The 22,473-nt window shown below is 39.1% G+C and overlaps 1 protein-coding gene across 1 annotated transcript in view; it reads left to right on the forward strand.

Annotated features, from left to right (window-relative positions):
• LOC128656525 (epithelial cell adhesion molecule-like) overlaps window positions 1-22,473 on the forward strand; it is a 101,610-nt gene that overhangs the window by 72,255 nt on the left and 6,882 nt on the right. The window contains exons 7-8 of the mRNA XM_053710475.1: window positions 13,640-13,738; window positions 20,754-20,936. Of these exons, the coding sequence (XP_053566450.1) occupies window positions 13,640-13,738; window positions 20,754-20,936 (282 nt within the window). The remainder of the gene's footprint in view (window positions 1-13,639; window positions 13,739-20,753; window positions 20,937-22,473) is intronic.

The raw sequence follows: 22,473 nt of genomic DNA on the forward strand, positions 1-22,473 counted from the left end.
TTGTTTTTAAGGCTTGTTGCCTGATTTAAGTGTTTTTTGCTTTTGCATATGGAGAATTATTGAAACAAATAAAAGACCAGCTTTTTAAGGATCGCAGTGTTTTATCATTTTTCTCCTCCTTGGAGTCTATGCATTCTTTGGATATTAAACTACTTTCTTAGAAAATGTTGTTCCTTTTGGCTATCTCTTCAGCTAGAAGAGTTTCTGAGTTATCTGCCCTCTCTTGTTAGTCTTCTTTTCTGATTTTCCATCAGGATAAAGCTGTTTTGCGGACTTCATTTAAATTTTTGCCTAAAGTTGTGAATTCTAACAACGTTAGTAGTGAAATTGTTGTTCCTTCCTTGTGTCCTAATCCTAAGAATGCTCTTGAAAGATCTTTACATTCTTTGGATGTTGTAAGAACTTTGAAATACTATGTCAAAGCTACTAAGGATTTCAGAAAGACTTCTAGTCTATTTGTTTTTTTTCTGGTTCCAGGAAAGGTCAGAAAGCATCTGCCATTTCTTTGGCATCTTGGTTAAAGCTTTTTATTCACAAAGCTTATTTGGATGCCGGGCAATCTCCACCTCAGAGGATCACAGCTCATTCTACTAGATCAGTTGCCACTTCTTGGGCTTTTAAGAATGAAGCTTCCGTAGATCAGATTTGCAAAGCAGCAACTTGGTCTTCTTTGCATACATTTACTAAATTTTACAATTTTGATGTATTTGCTTCTTCTGAAGCAGTCTATGGTAGGAAAGTTCTTATGGCAGCTGTCTCAGTTTGATTCTTCTGCTTATGATATAAGTTTTTTCTTGAGATTCATAAGAAAAGTGCATTTTTGTTTGGATTTAATTTCTCAGCGGAAATAGCTGTTTTTATTTTATCCCTCCCTCTCTAGTGACTCTTCTGTAGTCTTCCACATCTTGGGTATTTCTATCCCATACGTCACTAGCTCATGGACTCTTGACAATTACATTAAAGAAAACATAATTTATGTAAGAACTTACCTGATAAATTCATTTTTTTCATATTGGCAAGATTCCATGAGGCCCACCCTGTTTTATGGTGGTTTTGATTTTTTGTATAAAAGCACAATTATATTCTAGTTCTTCTTTTTATATCCTTTTTTAGTTCTTTTTTTATCACCCCACTACTTAAAACTGAGTTTTGGGTGTGGTGGGAGGTGTATTTATAGGCATTTTGAGGTTTGGGAAACTTTGCCCCTCCTGGTAGGAATGTATATCCCATACGTCACTAGCTCATGGACTCTTGCCAATATGAAAGAAATAAATTTAGCATGTAAGTTCTTACATAAATTATGTTTTTGCGATCATGGGCGCAATCACATATACGGCTCATGCTTCAGCGCAAGCGCTGCATCCCACGCCGCCCGTAATTTCACCTTGCACATCAGGGTATTACATACAACTGCCGGTAGTTCATAAAGTGCCGTAAGTCGGATAAACTAGCGATGTCCAGAAATGAGCGTAAATACAAATTTCTGGAGTCGCCAGTGACTTACGGCACTTTAGAAACTGCCGGCACCTAAGAAAAGTAAAGAAAATAACAAATCTCCCGTAAAAGTCTAACACGCCTCCCAAAAATAAGCCCGACACGTAAAACCCCTATATCCGCAATCCCCCCCTCTCACTACTAATAATAAATGTATTAACCCCTAGACCGACAACCCCCACAACGCAATATGCCTATTTAAACTATTAACCCCTATATCCGCCATCAAACCCACACCGCAAGTTATAACTAAATTATTAAACCCTAAATCCGCCAACCCCAACATTGCAAACTACCTATTAAAACTATTAACCCTTAATCCGCCATTAACCCACAACGCAATAAACCTATTAAAGTATTAACCCCTAAACCGCCAAAGCCCACAACGCAATAAACCTTTTAAAGTATTAATCCCTAAACTGCCAAAGCCCACAATGCAATAAACCTATTAAAGTATTAACCCCTAAACCGCCAAAGCCCACAACGCAATAAACCTATTAAAGTATTAACCCCTAAACCGACAAAGCCCACATTGTGGGTTAATGGTGGATTAAGGGTTAATAGTTTTAATAGGTAGTATGCGATGTTGGGGTTGGCGGATTTAGGGGTTAATTGAGTTATTACTTGCGGTGTGGGTTTGATGGCGGATTTATGGGTTAATTGAGTTATTACTTGCGGTTTGGGTTTGATGGCGGATATAGGGGTTAATAGACTTTATTAGTTATTGCGGTGAGGGATTGCGGTTGACAGGTACATAGACATTGCGCATGCGTAAGTTTATTTTTGCAGGCATTTTCGGGAGTTACGGTGCTCCCATACTCAGCGAAAGGCTTGCTACGGCTGTCTTTTATGGCGAGGTAAAAATGGAGTAAGATTTCTCCATTTTTGCCACGTAAGTCCTTGCGCTGGATATTGGATACCGATTTACGACGCGGTTCCATGTTAGCCTATGGGAGTAAAAATTGCGTGCGACGGGTGAAATATACGTGCCGCATTTATATGCGGCGCTGTATATAGGATACCAAACCCGCGCAAAAAACGGCGTCGCCGGCTTTTGCGGGCAACGCCGCATATGTAATGGAGCCCCATATTACTAATCCAAAGTTATTTATAATCACTCAAACAATAGTGTACGGTTTGCTAAATTCCTTCCATAAGAGACACCTATATGCGCAGTAAAATTCATGTCAGATATTGATTGAGAGCTAAGCTGAAGGTGAATTAAAAAGGATAGGAAAGTCAAAATTTGCATTATTCAGATAGAGCATGTAATTTTAAAACACTTTTAAATTCACTTCTATTTCAATTGTGCTTTGTTCTCTTCGTAGACCTTGTTGAAAAAGAATACGCTAGCTGCTGATTGGTGCCTACACACATTTGTCTCTTGTGATTGGCCAACTAGATGTGTTCAGCAAGCTGCCAGTAGTGCAGAATGAAGCAAATTTGATAATAGAAGTAAATTGGAAAGTTGTTTAAAATTATATGTTCTATCTAAATCATGAAATAAATTTGTGAGGTTTCCTGTTATTTGTAAGCTGATGGTGCACAAGTAGTAGAGTTTGTCATGAAGTTCTGTGCTATACTATTAATAATAATAATAATAATAATAATAATAATAATAATAATAATAATAATAATAATGGTTTACATCAGGTCTTAAAAAGCACTACATTTTACAGTGGTATGTTGGGTTGCATTTAAGCGCAACACTTAAAGGGACAGTCAAGTCTAGTCAAAATTAAACTTTCATGATTTAGATAGGGCAAGCAATTTAAAACAACTTTCCTATTTACTTTTATCATCAATTGCTTTGTTCTCTTGGTATTCTTTGTTAAAAGCTAAACTTTTCAAATGCCTCCTATCTCAGGACATTTTGTCAGTTTGCCATATAGATAACATTGTGCTCACTCCCGTCCCGTGGAGTTAAATAGGAGTCAGCACTGATTGGCTACAAGCCTGTCAAAAGAACTGAACTAAGGGGTCAGTCTGCAGAGGTTTAGATACAAGGTAATCACAGAGGTAAAAAGTATCTTAAAGGGGCAGTAAACCTAGAAAATAATACACACATAGTGCAGAATTATATAACATTATATTAGTGCTAGCTTTATGTAGCATAATATTGCCTATGTGCAGAATTATATAACATTATATTAGTGCTAGAGTTATATAACCTAATATTGCCTATGTGCAGAATTATATAACATTACTTTCTAGGTTTACTGCCCCTTTAATATAGCAGTGTTGGTTATGCAAAACTGGGGAATGGGTAATAAAGGGATTATCTATCTTTTAAACAATAACAATTCTGAAGTCCCTTTAACTCACCAAGCACAAGTAGTGCGATAATAGCATTGTCTGCGCTTTCCATTAAAGAAAATGTTTTGTTTGTGATTATGATACAACATATAATTAAAAAAAAAGTTTTAAATTTGCTTCTGTTATCAATTTACTCTGAATTGTTGGTATTCTTTGTTGAAGTGATACCAAGCTAGGTAGCGTCCACACATGACAAGAAAGAGTGCTGCCATCCAATGCTCTTGCTAATGTATAACAAAAATGCTGCCATATAGTGCCGGTCCCAACGCTGCTTTTTAACGCCCGCTGGTATTACGAGTCTTGCAGGTACAGGTGTACCGCTCACTTTTTTGGCCAGACTTGGAAATACTGCAAATCCACTTACGTCAATTGCGTATCCTATTTTTTCAATGGGACTTGCATAGCGCCGGTATTCCCAAGTGTGCCAAAAAGTGAGCGGTAGACCCTCTTGGTGGGTTTTAGAGTAGGGTTGGTTGTGTGGGTGATGGTTTTTAATGTTGGGGGGGATTTGTAATTTTTTTTACAGGTAAAAGAGCTGATTACTTTGGGGCAATGCCCCGCAAAAGGCCCTTTTAAGGGCTATTTGTAATTTAGTGTAGGGTAGGGCTTTTATTATTTTGGGGGGCTTTTTTATTTTGTTAGGGGGATTAGATTAGGTGTAATTAGTTTAAAAATATTGTAATTTGTTTATTATTTTCTGTAATTTAGTGTTTGTTTGTTTTTGTACTTTAGATAATTTTATTTAATTGTATTTAATTTAGGAAATTAATTTAATTATAGTGTAGTGTTAGGTGTAATTGTAACTTAGGTTAGGTTTTATTTTACAGGTAAATTTGTATTTATTTTAACTAGGTAGTTATTAAATAGTTAATAACTATTTAATAACTATTGTACCTAGTTAAAACAAATACAAACTTGCCTGTAAAATAAAAATAAAACCTAAGCTAGATACAATGTAACTATTAGTTATATTGTAGCTAGCTTAGGGTTTATTTTACAGGTATTTAGTTTTAAATAGGAATAATTTAGTTAATTATAGTAATTTTATTTAGATTTCTTTTAATTATATTTAAGTTAGGGGGTGTTAGGTTTAGGGTTAGACTTAGGTTTAGGGGTTAATAACTTTAATATAGTGGCAGCGACGTTGGGGGTGGCAGATTAGGGGTTAATAAATGTAGGTAGGTGGCGGCGACATAGGGGGGCGGCATATTAGGGGTTAATAAATATAATGTAGGTGTCGGCGGTGTCCAGAGCGGCAGATTAGGGGTTAATAATTATAATGTAGGTGTCGGCGATGTCGGGGGCGGCAGATCAGGGGTTAATAAGTGTAAGATTAGGGGTGTTTAGACTTGGGGTTCATGTTAGGGTGTTAGGTGTAGACATAAATTTGATTTCCCCATAGGAATCAATGGGGCTGCGTTAAGGAGCTTTACGCTGCTTTTTTGCAGGTGTTAGACTTTTTTTCAGCCAGCTCTCCCCGTTGATTCCTATGGGGAAATTGTGCACAAGCACGTTACACCAGCTCACCGCTAACGTAAGCAGTGCTGGTATTGGAGTGCGGTAAGGAGCAGAATTTTGCTCAACGCTCACTTCTTGTCTGGGTTGTAAAACCCGTAATACCAGCGCTGTCTATAAGTGAGCGGTGAGCATAAACTGCTCGTCAGCACCGCACAGCTCAAAACGAAAAAACTTGTAATCTAGCCGAATGCTTCTTGCGCTTTTGATTGCACTCCAAAAAAGGTTAGGTAATTATGCATAGTGAAACCACTTTGCAATGTACCTTTACTTATTTTGCCTACTTCTCTTGCTACAGTGCAGGTCTGCTAATGTGAGCACACACTCACAAGTTAAGAATCAAGCAGCATTCTGCCTTGTAAAGCCCTCGCCCCCTCAGATGTGGCAGACTTAAAGGGACACATTTTTTCTTTCATGCTTCAGTTTGAGAATACAATTTTAAGCAACTTTTCCATTTACTTCTATTATCGAATTTGCTTAATTATATTTGTATCCTATATTGAAGAAGCAGCAATGCACTACTGGGAGCTAGCTGAATGCATTGGATGAGTCAATAACATAAGACATATCTGTGCAGTCACCAATCAGCAGCTCCTGAGCCTAGCTATGTATTCTTTTCAACAAAAGATACCAAGAGAACTAAACCAAATTAGATAATAAATTGGAACGTTTAATATCACATGCTCAGTCTGAATAATTAAAAAAAAAAATTGGATTTCATGTCCCTTTAAAATGACATTAGGCTGCTCTGTAAAATTACACAACAGAATGGTAACTATTCACTGTTATTTATTTTCTCCTGTTAACCCCTTAAAGGCACTTGATGCTTATGCTCTGCCTCGTCCGCCGCCATCTTGGAGCACGTGCATTTTCATAACCCGTGACAGAAATGAAGCCTCACAAATCAGAGAAGTTGCTGTTTTTTTGACAGTGTTATCAATTGTTTGATGCATTACATAGAGTGATTGTGATAGCTTTATAGTTTTGCATTTAACTAAATTTGAAATTTACAAAAAATGTATATAAAATAAATGACTATAAGGTATAATATAGAGCAATAAAGCGGCAGTAAAAAATGTAAATTTCCTGATCTGTGTTGTGAACGCTAACCTGAAGTGCTTGGTTCAGTTGTCAAAAAGCTGGCAACGTCACAAATCTGTAAATGCGCACTGTTTCTGTCAAAGGGTGTAAGAATACCTAAGCCCCAAAATGGCGGCACCCAGTTTAAATAGATGGAGCTTCACAATCTGGCACCGTTAAGGACTTAAAAGAGGGCTGGGGCTTTGAAGACAGCTGCAGGCAGAGGAGGGGAAATAATAGCACAGTGAAAAGTGACCATGGTGTTGTAGTTGTGCTTAGATGTTTAATGTCCCTTTAAATCACACCTTACTGATTCATTCCGAATGCCTGATAAATTGTGATCTCGAGTGAATGATTGGGCTACAGCAGGGGGAGGGGCTGCACAAGTTTTTACTTGTTCAGTAATAAATGCAGGTGGCAGAAGATGCAGGTGAACATAGTCCTCTGACAGCTTCATAAATGAGGCCAAATGTCTTTTAGCAGTGTCTTTTCATTTCTGGCCAGCAGAAGTAATTGGAAACTTATCATTTAAAGGGACAGTCAAAACCAGAAATGTTGTTGTTTTAAAAGATAGATAATCCCTTTATTACCCATTCCCCAGTTTTGCATAAACCAACACGGTTATATTAATATACTTTCTTTCTAATGACATGGTGAGTCCACGGATCATCTTAATTACTGTTTGGAATATCACTCCTGACCAGCAGGAGGAGGCAAAGAGCACCACAGTAAAAGCTGTTAAATACCACTCCCCCTGCCCTCAATCCCCAGTCATTCTCTTTGCTTGTATCGGTTGCAAGGAGGGGTAAAGATAGGTGTCTGATTCTTCAATCAAGAGATTGTTATTTTTTAAGCAGAGCAAGTTTGCTCTGGTTTTCTTTGGGGTTTAGCCATAGTCCATGTCAGTCTCTTCAGTCGAGCAAGTGGTGGCTTTTAAGCATTTGGGAACTTGTGGGGCATAATCCCCACTGGGCCTCCCAAGTAATTGCCTTTGGTTGAAAGTTTGAGTAAGTTTACTCAGCCTTTTCATTTTTCCACAGGTCCATGTGAGGTAGGAAGCCCCTCTCATATCAAGTGAGCTGTCCTGCTGCCGGACAGATTTTTGAGGTAAGTGCCTATTTCTTTCCCTGTTTTGATATAGGAGAATTTGGCTCTTTGACAGTTATTTCTGTCTAAATATACAATCAGCCTTCTAGGTTAACAGTTTATTGTATGGCAGTTTTGCAGGCACTGGGGATGTTTGGCTCAGTTTATTATGTTTTCACTTTGGTGTACATGTTTTTTGTTTGTGTATTAATGGCTACCGGGAGGTTTGTTAGGCCACGCCCACAATAGGCGGGCTTATCTGAGATAGCAAGGACGTTTTTGGCGCCCTTTTAGCTGTTTCCTGTTGTTCCTGGATGTTGCAGCTCTGTTGCATAGCTCCTCAGAGGTGGTTCAGCGTTCTCTCCGGTGCGGCTGTATGGGGTTCCGGATCATTTTCTGACTTTGTTTCCGGCAGCAAGGAGGCCAGGTAGGCACCTCAGCAGAGCTTGCTATTCGAATCTCTTCGCTGTTCCCAAAAAGGAGGGAACTTTCAGACCTATTTTAGATCTCAAGAGTGTAAGCAAGTTTCTCAGGGTTCCGTCTTTCAAGATGGAAACTATTTGTTCCATCCTTCCTTTGGTTCAGGAAGGTCAGTTCATGACCACAGTGGATCTAAAGGATACTTATCTGCATATTCCCATTCACAGGGATCATCACAGGTTCTTAGGATTTGCATTTCTAGACAAACATTTTCAGTTTGTAGCTCTTCCCTTTGGTCTGGCAACAGTTCCCAGAATTTTTTCAAAGGTCCTGGGAGCATTGTTGGTGGTGCTTTGATTGAAGGATGTTGCAGTGGCTCCTTATCTGGACGACATTCTAGTTCAGGCTCCATCTTTTCAACTAGAAAACTCCCACACAGAGTTGTTGTTGTCTTTTCTGTGCTCCTATGGTTGGAAGATGAATTTAGGAAAAAGTTCCTTAATTCCGGCTACAAGAGTAGTATTTTTGGGGACCATTATAGATTCTCTAGAGATGTTTTTCTGACAGAAGCAAGAAAGTCTTTTCAATACGTATTTTACTCTTCAGTCCCTTCTTCGGCCGTCAGTGCCTCAGTGCATGGAGGTTATTGGTCTGATGGTTTCAGTCATGGTCCATGGGCATCATTCCGTTTGCTCGATTCCATCTCAGACCTCTGCAGTTATGCTTGCTCAGGCAGTGGAACTGGGATTATGCGGATCTATCTGCAAAGATTGTTCTAGATCAGATGTCCAGAGATTCTCTTCCATGGTGGTTGTCTCAGGATCTTCCCTCTCAGGGAACTTGCTTTTGCAGACCTGCCTGGGTGATTGTAATCACGGATGCCAGTTTGCTGGGCTGGGGTGCTGTCTAAGGTTCATTAAGGGCTCAGGGTCTATGGACTCGGGAGGAGTCGGTTCATCCAATAAATGTTTTGGAACTGAGAGCAATTTTCAATGCTCTTTTAGCCTGGCCTCAGCTAGCTTCAACCCAGTTTATCAGGTTTACATCAATCATCAGGGAGAAACTCGGAGTTCCTTGGCCATGACAGAGGTAGCCAAGATTATTCAGTGGGCAGAGATTTAGAACTGTTGTCTGTCTGCTATCCACATTCCAGGGGTGGACAATTGGGAAGCGGATTTTCTGAGCAAACAGACTTTTTACCCGGGGGAGTGGGAACTTCATCCAGAGGTATTTTCCAGCTTGATTCTCAGTTGGGGGCAGCCGGAGTTGGATCTCATGGCATCTCGTCAGAATGCCAAGCTCCCGAGGTATGGGTCGAGGTCAAAGGATCCTCAGGCTGTTCTGATAGATGCTTTGGCAGTTCCTTGGACTTTCAATCTGGCATATGTGTTCCCTCCGTTTGCTCTTCTTCCTCGGGTCATTGCTCGGGTTAAACAAGAGAGGGCATCTGTGATTCTCCTTGCTCCGGCGTGGCCTCGCTGAATCTGGTTTGCAGATCTGCTGGAGATGTCTTCCCTTCCACCTTGGCGTCTTCCATTAAGGAAGGACCTGCTTATGCAGGGTCCCTTCCTTCATCCAAATCTCGTTTTTCTGAAGCTGACTGCTTGGAGATTGAATGCTTGATTCTTTCTAAGCGTGGTTTTTCTGAGTCAGTCATTGAGACTATGATTCAGGCTCGTAAGCCTGTGACTAGGAAGATTTGTTATAAGATTTGGCATAAATATTTGTATTGGTGTGAATCCAAAGGCTACTCGTGGAGTAGAGTTAGGATTCCTAGGATTTTATCTTTTCTCCAGGAGGGTTTGGAGAAAGGTTTATCTGCTAGTACCCTGAAGGGTCAAATTTCTGCTTTATCTATTATATTGCACAAGCGCCTGGCGGATGTGCCAGATGTTCATTCTTTTTTGTCAGGCCTTGTTTAGAATTCGGCCTGTGTTTAAGTCTACTACTCCAACTTGGAGTCTTAATTTGATTCTTAGAATCCTTCAACAGGCTCCATTTGAACCTATGCATTCTTTGGATATTAAGATGTTATCTTGGAAGGTTTTGTTTCTGGTTGCTATTTCTTCAGCTCAAAGAGTTTTGGAGCTTTCAGCCTTACAGTATGAATCGCCTTTTCTTATTTTTTCACTCTGATAAAGTAGTTCTGCATACTGCCTTGTGTTTTCTTCCCAAGGTTGTTTCTGATAAGAATATTAATCAAGAGATTGTTGTTCTTTCTTTGTGTCCTAATCCTTCTTCTCATAAGGAGCGTTTGTTGTACAACCTGGATGTGGTTCGTGCATTGAAATATTATTTGCAGGTGGCTAAGGATTTTCGCCAGTCTTCTTCTTTATTTGTTGTCTTTTCTGGGAAGCGTAAGGGTAAGAAATCTATGGCTACTTCCCTTTCTTGTTGGTTGAGGAGTGTTATTCGCTTGGCATATGAGACTGCTGGTCAGCAGCCTCCGGAGAGAATCACGGCTCATTCCACGAAGGCTGTTTCATCTTCTTGGGCTTTCAAAAATGGAGCTGCTGTAGATCAGCTTTGCAAGGCTGCGACTTGGTCATCTTTGCATACTTTTTCTAAATTTTACAAATTTGATTATTTTGCTTCAGCAGAGGCTTCTTTTGGGAGAAAGGTTCTTCAAGCAGTGGTGCCTTCTGTTTAGTTCACTGTCTTGTCCCTTTCTTATCATCCGTGTCCTCTAGCTTGGGTATTGGTTCCCAACAGTTATTAAGATGATCCATGGACCCACCGTGTCATTAGAAAGAAAACATAATTTATTCTTACCTGATAAATGTATTTATTTCTTGACACGGTGAGTCCACAGCCCACCTGTTTTTTCAGACAGTTTGCTTTTCTATAAACTTCAGGCACCTCTGCACCTTAGATTACTTCCTTTCACCTTTTCCTTTGGTCGAATGACTGGGGATTGTGGGTAGGGGGAGTGGAATTTAACAGCTTTTGCTGTGGTGCTCTTTGCCTCCTCCTGCTGGTCAGGATTGATATTCCCAACAGTAATTAAGATGATCCGTGGACTCACCGTGTCAAGAAAGAAAGAAATTTATCAGGTAAGAATAAATTATGTTTTTAACTTGTATCTAAGCATCTTCTGACAGCCCCCTGAACACATGCCATTTTATTTATTATCTATTGACTTTTATTTTAGCCAATTAGTGCAGTGTCTGCCACAATCCACGGGCGTGATCACAATGTTATCTACATGAACTAGCTCTTCCCTGTTGTGAAAAGCAAATAAAAAAAGCATGTGATAAGAGGCGGCCTTTAAAGTGAAGGTCAATTTTCATCAATGAGTGCCCGGTTTTTAAAAATACTTTTAAAAACAGGGGCACTTTCATTGATGAAAATTAACATTGCACTGGATTTTAAGAAATACGTACCTTTTACTCCTGCAAAACCGGATCACCGATCTCAGCCTCAGTTCCTCTGTAGTGACGTCAGAAATGACGAAAACCGGCTTCCTCCAATAATGGCTTGCACCCCAGAGCGTCCAGCTCGTGATGCCTGGCTGTGATTGGAGGAAGCCAGTTTCGTCATTGCTGTGGTCTACAGCAGGAAGAAGAAGGAGGGGGATCGTCGATCCGGCTTTGCAGAAGTAAAAGGTAAGTATTTCTTCAAATACAGTGCTATGTTAATTTTCATCAATGAAAGTGCCCCTGTTTTTAAAAGTATTTTTAAAAACCGGGCACTCATTGGTGAAAATTGACCTTCACTTTAAGGGCTTAGAAATTATCATATGAGCCTTCCTAGGTTTAGTTTTCAACTAAGAATACCAAGAGAACAAAGCAAAATTGGTGATAAAAGTAAATTGGAAAGTTGTTTAAAATTACATGCCCTATTTCAAACATGAAAATTTTTTGAACTTTACTGTCCCTTAAATTATAAGCTGCTATTTTTTAAACATTTGTTTTCTGTTTTTATATCTCTTGTAAGAAATATCTGAAGCTAAGTTTCTCATATTCCAAAAAACATTTCACATATTCTTGTAAGAAAATGAAATCCAATAAAAGGTTTATTTTGTTTCCAGCAGTTTACTAAATGAAACCATGCATTTTGTTTTTAACATAAAATAACCAAAGTACTATAGAGTTGATAATTAACTCATCTTAAAGGGACATGAAACCCAATTTTTTTCTTTTGTGATTAAAGGGATACTAAACTTAAAAAGTTTTCTTTCACGATTCAGATAGAGCATGCAATTTTAAGCAACTTTCTATTTTACTCCTATTATCAAATTTTCTTTGTTCTCTTGCTATCTTTATTTGAAATGCAAGAATGTAAGATTAGGAGCCGACCCGATTTTAGTTCAGCACCCAGGGTAGCGCTTGCTCATTGGTGGCTAAATGTAGCCACCAATCAGCAAGCGCTACCCAGGTGCTGAACCAAAAATGGGCCAGCTCCTTAGCCTAGATTCCTGATTTTTCAAATAAAGATAGCAAGCTGATGATTAAAAATTGATAATAGGAGTAAAGTAGAAAGTTGCTTAAAATTGCATGCTCTATCTGAATAATGAAAAAAAAAAATGGGTTTAGTGTCCCTTTATGAAAGTGCATACAATTTTAAGCAACTTTCCAGTTTAGTTCTAATATCAGATTTGCATTCTCTTGGTGTCTTTTGCTGAATGAGCAGCAAAGCACTACTGGGAGCTAGCTAAACACCATGGGTAAGCCAATGACAAGAGGCATATATGTTCAGCCACCAATCAGCAGCTAGCACCCAGTAGTGCATTGCTGCTCCTGAGTCTACCTAGGTATGTTTTTCAACAAAGGATATCAAGAGAGTGAAGCAAACTAGATAACAGATGTTTGTTGGAAAGTTGTTTTAAAAATGCATGACTTTATTATTATTCTACTTTATTTATAAAGTGCTAACATATTCCGCAGTGCTGTCCATAGGTACAATTGATATGTCAAACAATGAAACAATATTTGTAAGAGACAAGCCAAAATATTACAAACAAATAAGGAGGAATTGAGGGCCCTTTTTCCGTGGGAACTTACATTCTAGAAGGGTAGGAGGGTGAGAAACAGGAGGTGAGGACTGCAAGGGTGATGTTAAAGTGAAAGTAAATCCTAGCGTTTTACAAACGCTAGGATTTACTATTGAAACAAATAAAGGGCACTTTCATTCATGAAGTATAAGATACTTCATGTAGAAAGGTCCTTTATTTGATTCAATCAGTAGCCCATGGCTAAAAAAATTTTTGGGTAAGAGGTGACATTTTCACCTCTTAGCCAATAGCTGTGCGGTAAATCCGGCTTGGCGCCCATGGGAGCCGGATTTACCGCACTGCTAGTGACTAAGAGGTGAAAACGTCACCTCTTAGCCAAAAATTTTTTAGCTGTGCTCTGCTGTAGGAGCTAAGAGCGGCAATCGATTGAATCAAATAAAGGAGCTTTCTACATGAAGTATCTTATACTTCATGAATGAAAGTGCCCTTTATTTGTTTCAATAGTAAATGCTAGCGTTTGTAAAACAGAGTTAGACAAGAGCATTTATTAGGTAAGTGGAAATCATTAGTTACTGAGTTGCGTGGCAGCGTCCGCTGAACAAAAATGTCTTGTGGGCAGGTTTAAAAGAAGGCAGGTTAGGGGAAAGTCTGAAAGCGCAAGAAAGTGCGTTCCAGAGGGTTGGTGCCCTTTAGAATCAAAAGATATCAATTTGTGTACATATGTTTTTTTGCTGCTGTTTTTAGTCACCTAATATTGTTGGTTATTGGTTGCAGGTGCATGAACTGACACATGAAATTACTATGAAACTTTATACCAATGGAACCAAAGAACCAGTTGATATAGCTACAGCTGCTTATTATATCGAGAGAGATGTATGTATCATATTGCTGAAGTGTTGATTTTAGTACATTTATAGTTAAATGTACATTGCAAACAAATTATCTGCAAACAAATAAAAATAATAAAATAATTATAATAAAAATAATATATATATATATATATATATATATATATTTTATAAGGTGGTGAGAGACCACAAGCCTTAACATATGGGATTAGGTTCCCGCCACATTAAGGAGGCAAAGAACCCCAAACAACAAGAGCTTTAAAACCTACCACCTTCCTGCACTACTCAGTTTTGTTCTTTGCCTCCCAGGAGCAGGTGATGTTTTGAGGTGTTCCAGTTTCTTTGTTGAAAGGGGTACTCAGACCTATATGAGACCCGTTACCCTTCTGGCCTATTGATTCCTAACTACAGTATAGGAGAACTGGGTGGTGATGCAGTATTTTCTGATGGGATTTCAGTCCACAGGTGTCACGGGGACTTGTCTCTTCTCCTCCTTTAGGAACTTTGTGATACTCCTCTCCTAGATCCTCTGCTGTTACCTTCACAGCACTGGATGGGCTCTTTACTGGATGCACTTTCTTTCATTGCTGGTAGGTTCAGTGGAGTGGGTGCATCTTTCAGGTAAGTGATATGCACTCACATAACCCGCAGGCTAATTGTAGATACACATTCATGTATAGGATAGACAGGGAACTAAGATAATGTACGTGGACACATTAGTGCTTATAGGAGTAAGCTGACTTTGTAATCACAGTGATGGATTTTTTTGTGAACTCTCAGCTATGTTATCACTTCTCTTTTTTCTTACAAGTAATGTTTGTCCTACTTCGGTGTATATCTCATAGGGAGCTACTATGGATTTTTCACCTTAATTTAAGAACAGTCTGCGTTCTACTGTAGTTGAAATTTTGCCAACTATTCCACCATCAGGTAAGCACAAATGCAAATCTTATTAAATTTTACCACAAGAGGTAACGTTCTTAGGTACCTAATCAGAATGTGGAAATTCCTGACTTTGCAGGATTCTATGTCTGACAATTCTGAGGTCTCCTCAGAGGGCAAAATATCTTCAGATGATCAGGGTTCCATATCTGACTTAGATTCAGGTAATTCCTTTATGTTCAAGGTAGAGCATTTACATTTCCTAATGCATGAGGTCCTTAAGACCTTGGGCCTAACAGATAATAAACCTTCAGAGGAAAAGCCTGTAAATCAATTGAATTTGATTTTAAGCCCTCTCCAAAGGCTCCAGAAGTTTTCCATGTTCCTGACTTAGTCACTGAAATAGTCTCTAAGGAATGGAAGAAACCAGATATTCCAATTACCAGAACAGAATATGGAACTATGAAGATCTATTCCAAAGGACAATGGAGCAATATCTACCCTCACTAAGCATACTACTGTCCTTTTAGAGCAGAGTGCTTTATTCAGAGATCTTATGGATCGCAAATTAAAGTCTTTTCTCAGAAATCGGTTTCTCCAAACAGGTTGTCTTCTCAAACCATCTGTTGGCATTGCATATGTAGCAGGTGCTGCAGCTTTGTGGTGTGATTCTTTATCTGATGTTTTCTCAGCCCAGTCCTCTGTAGAGGATCTACAGAGTCGTATTAACTTTTTTATCTGTGATGCAATTATGGACATTGATAAGATTAACACAAAAAAACATGTCTTTTTAAGTACTAGCGAGAAGAGCCTTATGGCTTAAAGGTTGGTCTTCAGACTCAGTTTAAAAGAACAGACTGTTATCTTTTATTTTTCAAGGGAAAGTACTTTTTGGATCAGGTTTGTACTCAATCATCTCCACCGTTACTGGAGGTAAAGGAACTTTCCTTCCTCAAGATAGTAAATCTAAAGGGAAAAATAGAGCAAAAATTGTTTTTGTTCCTTTTGCTTTTCCAAGGATCAGAAATCCTCCTCTTCCCAGAAGTCAGACTCTACTAAGCCATCTTGGAAGCCTGGTCCTTCTTGGTCTTAGTGAAAGCAAAACAATAAGTCCACTTCCAACACTAAATCCGCATGAAGTTGTGGCCACAGAGCCAGATCCTGTTCTGGTAGGCAGATTGAATATTTTTCAGGAGGCCTGGTTCAGTTGAATTTGGGATCCCTGGTTCTTAAACATCATATTCAATCCAATATAGGGATACCAGCAATGTCTTAAAACAATTCAAATGCAAACGCAGACAGGAGCTCACTGCTAGCTCCTAGGTGTAACCAATAAACATAGTTTCCACAGCATAAGCTTACAAATTCTTCTTTATTTAGGGGAGGATTCAAAGGTACAAGAATTGCAGTAACGTTTCAGGTTGTGCACCCTTAGTCATATGACTAAGGGTGCATAACCTGAAATGTTACTGCTATTCTTGTACCTTTGAATCCTCCCCTAAATAAAAAAGGATTTGGAAGCTTATGCTGTGGACACTATGTTTATTTCTTAAACATCATATCCCAGGGTTACTGGATAGGTTTTCAATCCAGACCTCATTGAGGACAGTTCCTCCTGTCACATGTCCCCACAAATGCTTTGAAGGTGGTTGCCTTATTTCAATGTGTTCAGGAGCTGGAACTGATGGGGGTAATTTAGCTGGTACTGGTCTCAGAACAGGGTCAGGGTTTCTATTTCAACTTCTTTATTCTTCTGAAGAAAGAAGGAACTTTCAGACCTATATTTTGGTTTTAATTTTTTTTTTGGAGTTCCAACCTTCAAAATGGAGACCATCTGTATTATCCTACCCCTGGTACAACAGGATCAGTACATGTCCACCATAGATCTGAAAGGTGCATACCTTCACAAAGATCATTATCAATTATTCAGGTTTTCCTTTCAGGGCAAACATTTTCAATTTGCAGCCCTTCATTTTGGGTTAGCCGACCCCACACCACCCGCATATTCACAAAGGTTCTGGGCACTTTGTTGGCTGTTACCAGAACTCAAGGTATCTCAGTAGCTCCATACCTGGATGATATTCTCTGAATTTAGCGATTTCTCACACTTGCAGATTTCTGTCATTCTTACGAGTTCATGGATGAAGGATAAATATTTTAATAAGCTCTTTATCCCTCAGTACGAAAGTTTATTTTCTGGGGGTTTCCATAGACTCAGTTTCCTAACATAATTGCGCAGGTTGAAGCTTCAGAAGGCATGTGCCAATTTTCAGAGATCTCCTTGGTCAATAGTAGCTCAATGTATGGAGGTTATTAGTCTGATGGTGACAGTTTCAAACGCAGTTCCTTTTGCTCTTTTAACTTACGTCCTCTTCAGCTGACTATGAGCAGTGGACCAAGAACTAGACCAACAAATTGTTCTGGATTTCTCACTATGACATTCTCTATCCTGGTAGATAAACAATCAGTTTTTGGCCTTTGGGGCTTCATTTATTCGTCCTTCATGGGCAATAGTAACAACAGATGTCTTTCAGGCTGGGGTGCGGTTTGGGGAGCTTGGAGAGCACAGGGAGTTTGGTCTCCTCAGGAGGCGAAGCTACCAATCAACATCTTAGAACTCCGGGCTTCAGGCTCTCCAATCGTGACCTCTCCTGAAACAAGAAAAGTACATTCGATTTCAGTCAATGTCACGGCTGTGGCATAAATCAATCATCAGACAGGGACTTGGAGTTCTTAGCAATGAAGGAAGTGTCTCAGATGTTGTCTTGGACAGAGCAGAATCAATGTTCTCTGTCAGCGATTCACATCCCTGGGGCAAAAAATTGGGAAGCGGACTAACTCAGTCACCAATCTCTACATCACAGAGAGTAGTCTCTCAATCAGGATGTATTCAACTGATATCTAGGTGGGGCATTCTGGACAGATGGCTTCTTGCCTCAATTTGAAGCTTCAGGTACAGTGCCAAATCTAGGGACCAGAGCTCAGAACAGATAGATTCTCTGGTGAGTCAGTGGAATTTTCATCAATCTTATGTATTCCCTCAATTTGTGCTTCTACCCAGAATTGTAGCTTGAATCAAGCAAGAGAAAGCCTCAGTCATTCTAATTGCTCTGACCTGACCCCGCAGGACCTGGTAAGTAGATCTGGTTTAAATGTCCAGGTCTTCTCCGTGGCTTCTTTCTCAACGTCGGGACCTATTGTCTCAGATTTAAAATCTCTTAATTTGACAGCGTGGAGGTTGAACACTTAATTTTAAAGCACAGAGGGTTTTTTTTCTGATGCTGTAGTTGATACCTTTCTGCAGGCTATAAAATCTGTAAACAGGAAAATATTTCATAAGATCTGGAAAATGTATTTTCGTGGTGTGAGGCTCATGAATTTAGTTGCCAGAATCCTACAATTTCTCCAAGATGGATTAGAAAAGGGTTTGTCAGCAAGCTCCTTAAAGGGTCAAATATCCTCTCTTTCTGTTCTATTTCACAGAAAGTGAGCTAATGTTCAGTTTTTGGACAAGCATTAGTCAGAATTAGGCTTGTTGTAAAGCCTATTTCTCCTCCATAGAATCTCAATTTAGTCTTTTCCGTTTTGCATGCTCCTCCTTTTGAACCCATGGACAGTAGTGATATTGAGCTTCTTTCTTGGAAAGTTCTCTTTCTCTTAGCAATTTCTTAAGCTAGAAGTGTGTCAGAGCTGTCAGCCTTATCGTGTGAATCTCCTTTTTGCATCTTTCACAAGGATAAGGCACTTTTACATACGAAAAAGACTACGAATTTCAGAGAACATAAATCAAGAAATTGTGGTTCTTTCCTTGTAATCCATCCTACTTTAGGGAAAGACTTCTTCAGAATTTAGATGTATTTAGGGCCTTAAAATTCTATTTACAGTCTACTAAGGATTTTAGACAAAGTACCAGTTTATTTATCCTTTTTTCTGGTTCTTGTAAAGGACAGAAGGCTACAGCAGTTTATTTGGTTTCTTGCTAAAATAGGTGATCCACAAAGCTTGCTTGGTAGCAGGAAAGTTGCCCCCTAAAAGGATTACAGCTCATTCCACTAGATCAGTATCTACTTCTTGGTTTTTGGCAGGAAAGTTCTTCAAGCTGCAAAATCTGGCAAATAGGAACTGCCTTTTTTTTTTGTTGTCCCGCTCTCTTTTCTCGCGGACTCCACATGTGGGTATGAGATCCCACGCATTAAGGCGTGTGGACTCTCACCACCTTATGAAAGAAAACATAATTTATGCTTACCTAATAAATTCCTTTCTTTCATAGGGATGAGCACCACAAGACCCCCCCCAATTCTATTTGTTTCCTTTAGTGGCAGTTTTTTCTATTTGTACCTCTTCATGCCTTGCTTTGCCTTTACTATAATCCAAAGGAAGGCGCACTGCAGGAAACAGCTTGATAACTCACGTTGTAGTAAAAATAAAAAATAAAAGTTTTATTGAAGGCACAAATGTAAAAACATATGAAGGGCTCAACAGCCCACTATAAGCACACAGGTTAAAATCACCAGGTGTGTCAGGAAACGCAGACGCCTTTCGTGAGCATGATCACTTCTTCACTATGCAGTGAACAAGTGAGAATGCTCACGAAACGCGTCTGCGTTGTTTCCTGACACACCTGGTGATTTTAACCTGTGTGCTTATACTGGGCTGTTGAGCCCTTCATATGTTTTTACATTTGTGCCTTCAATAAAACTTTTTTTTTACTACAACGTGAGTTATCAAGCTGTTTCCTGCAGTGCGCCTTCCTTTGGATTATTGTGTTTACTTCTGGATTTGCAAGCAAACTTGTCTAGGCTATGTGGCAGCACAGCTGATTTTTTCATGCACACTCACTCTCCATTGAGCCGCGACGGGAGACCGGAGTCTCCGCCTCATCAAGTCTCTCAACTTTTGTGCACAGTGTGCTCCTTTGACAGACATTTTCCTGTTTCCTGACTTTGCCTTTACTATCTTTCTATTCTCCTTTCCTCTGCTCAGCTATACGTTAAACTGAGAAGTACAGGTAGGTGGGAGGGGTTTAAAGCTCTTGTTGAATTAGGTTGTTTTCCTCCTCCTATTGGCAGGAATTGAATCCCACACTTTAAGGCTCATGGACTCTCACCACCATGAAAGAAAGGAATATATCAGGTATGCATATATATATATTTATCATGTAAAACCTCTCTTTTATGTATGTGATATAAGTTTTAGTACAATGGTCCTTTAATAGCGTTAAGTCAATGCTTTTGCATAATGTCTAATTTTATGAAACACTCAATTAGATGCATTTGAGTTATTTACTAGGAAATCTATATATATATATATTGTCAGCCACCTGTTTGTTTATGTATTACATTTAAAATGAAAATGTGAGCTTAAACGGATGTGAAAGTTAAAAACTAAGCTTTTCAAAATTCAGGTAGATTAAAAAAACAAACAAAAAAAACTACTACTGTCAAAATTATTTTGTACTCTTCATATCCTTTGTTGAAACATGGTTTATTTCAATAACAGCATATCTAGGTAGGCTTAGGAGTATGCATGTCTAGAACACTATATGGCAACAGTATTTGCACAAATACATATAACAATGCACATCAGTTGTAAATCCTCCCTCTGTGCATTACTGTAATTGACAAGCTTTAAGTATGCTGATCTGTATGTGTTACTGATACAAAGGGGTTAAATCATCACTGTTTTGTATAGGTTCTTTAGATTGGTGTCTGTCATTTTGTAATTGTTTAAGGGAGGCTCACTCTAGAGTGCTATTGCAACTTACTATTTAACCTGTAATGGGTCCAACTGCTCTAAAGTGCATAAAATACTCATGGAGGGTTCCCACTATTTCTCAATAGGGGCAGAGCCCTCTCTGGTGTTTCTCAAAGAGGCATGTGGTGCAGCTTCTCATTGGCTGTACTGCCGGCCTAGACTTTGGTGAAAGAAAGCCTGGGGTATAGGTGACCAGTGGTGTAATGTGTAGCCACATGAGTTTAATCTTAACCCAGGGTAAGGGTTGGATGAAGGCTATGAGGCTATCTACGGCCACCTTCTAATTTATTTATGCAGCATTGTGACCAGCATTCTGCTGCATCTTGTCTCTTTGACTCATCCTCCCCTAACACATTAGAAGCCACCTCAAATGCTTTCAGATAAATGATCTCTTTTCTTCATAGTTAAAGCAGAGTAAATTTGCTGTTCTTCTTGATGGGCGTAATCTGGAGGTAGATCAAGATTCCATCCGGGTTCTGTTCTTTGACAATGAGCCACCCCGCATTAATATGAAGACCATATCACCTGGATTTGCAGCCATAATCATAATTATTGCCCTTGCCATTCTCACTGGCATTGCAGTGTTTGTAAGTATATGTTATACATAGGCCTTTCTGAATGCATGCGTAAACAAGAGATGTTCATTGCAAAGATTTTTTTATTGTGCATAATTAAACTTTTTATGAGGATTTAACTTTATAGTTTAAAAGAACATAAAAGCGCAAAAAGAAATGCTCTAGGAATGAAATTTACTATATCAGTGTTGCTTGCATTTAATTCCTTGCAAAGGGATTAAACGTATAAAATCAGCTCCAGAGCACCAATGCACTACTGGAACCCATATGAACACATATGTAAAGTTAATGCCATAAAGAATGCTTTCAAAGATGTAAAGAGTTTATTTTGATCAATTTACAAAATGCAAAGTTTGAGAACAAAAGAAAAATCTAAATCAAATCAGTATTTGATGTGACCACCGTTTGCCTTCAAACAGCATTAATTCTTCCAGGACTACTTGCACATTTTTTTAAAGGGACACTCAAGTCAAAATAAACTTTTATGATTGAGAATGTTTTATGCGTACAGTTTTAAAACACTTTTTATATTCACACTTTCTGGAGAACAAGGTCCTACTGAGCAGGTGCTCAAGGTCACAGGTTATATGTATACTAGTCTGTGATTGGCTTATGTCTGTCACATGGTACAGGGGCCCCAGAAGATGGGAGAAAAAATACATTTGCAAAAAAAAAAATCTACTGCTTATTAGAAATTCAGAGTAGGTGTTAAATAATTGTATTTTTATTATGCACTTGTTAATTATGCAATTCTACTGCATTGAGTGGTCCTTTAAGGAACTCAGCAGGTAGGCTGTCCCAAAGATCTTGGAGAACCAAGCACAGCTCTTCTGTGGATTTAGGCAGCCTCATTTGTGTGTGTCTCTTCATGTAATCCAAGACAAACTCAATGATGTTGAGATCAGGGGTCTGTGGGGGACATACTATTAAAGGACTCCTTGTTCTTTATGCTGAAGATAGTTCTTAATGTCTTTAGCTGTATGTTTTGTCATTGTCATTCTTTAGAAAAAATTTGGGGCCAAATGGATGGTTCGCTGATGGTATTGCATGATGGATAGTAATCTGCCTGTACTCAGCATTGAAGAGACAATTAATTCTGACCAAATCCCAAACGCCACTTGCAGAAATGCAGCCCCAAATTTGCAAAGAACCTCCACCATACTTCACTGTTACCTACAGTCATCCCTCTATTGCTCTCCAGTCCTTCGGTGAACAAACTGCCTTCTGCTACAGCTAAATATTTCAAATTTTGACTCATCAGTCCAGTGCACCTGCTGCCATTTTTCTGCACCCCAGTTCCTGTGTGTTTGTGTACAATTGTTTCCACATCAGATGTATGACTTTTTTGCCACAAGTCATCCATGAAGACCATTTCTGATCAGACTTCTCCAGACAGTAAATGGGGGTGTACCAGGGTCCAACTGGTTTCTGCCAATCTTGAGCTGAAAGCACTGCTGGACATCTTCCGATTGCGAAGGGAAATAAGCATGATGTCTTTCATCTGCTGCACTACGTTTACTGTCCTCAGCTTTCCCTGTTTCTTTGTGCT

The sequence above is a fragment of the Bombina bombina genome, chromosome 1 (genome assembly GCF_027579735.1).
Source record: "Bombina bombina isolate aBomBom1 chromosome 1, aBomBom1.pri, whole genome shotgun sequence".
Taxonomy (NCBI): domain Eukaryota; kingdom Metazoa; phylum Chordata; class Amphibia; order Anura; family Bombinatoridae; genus Bombina; species Bombina bombina.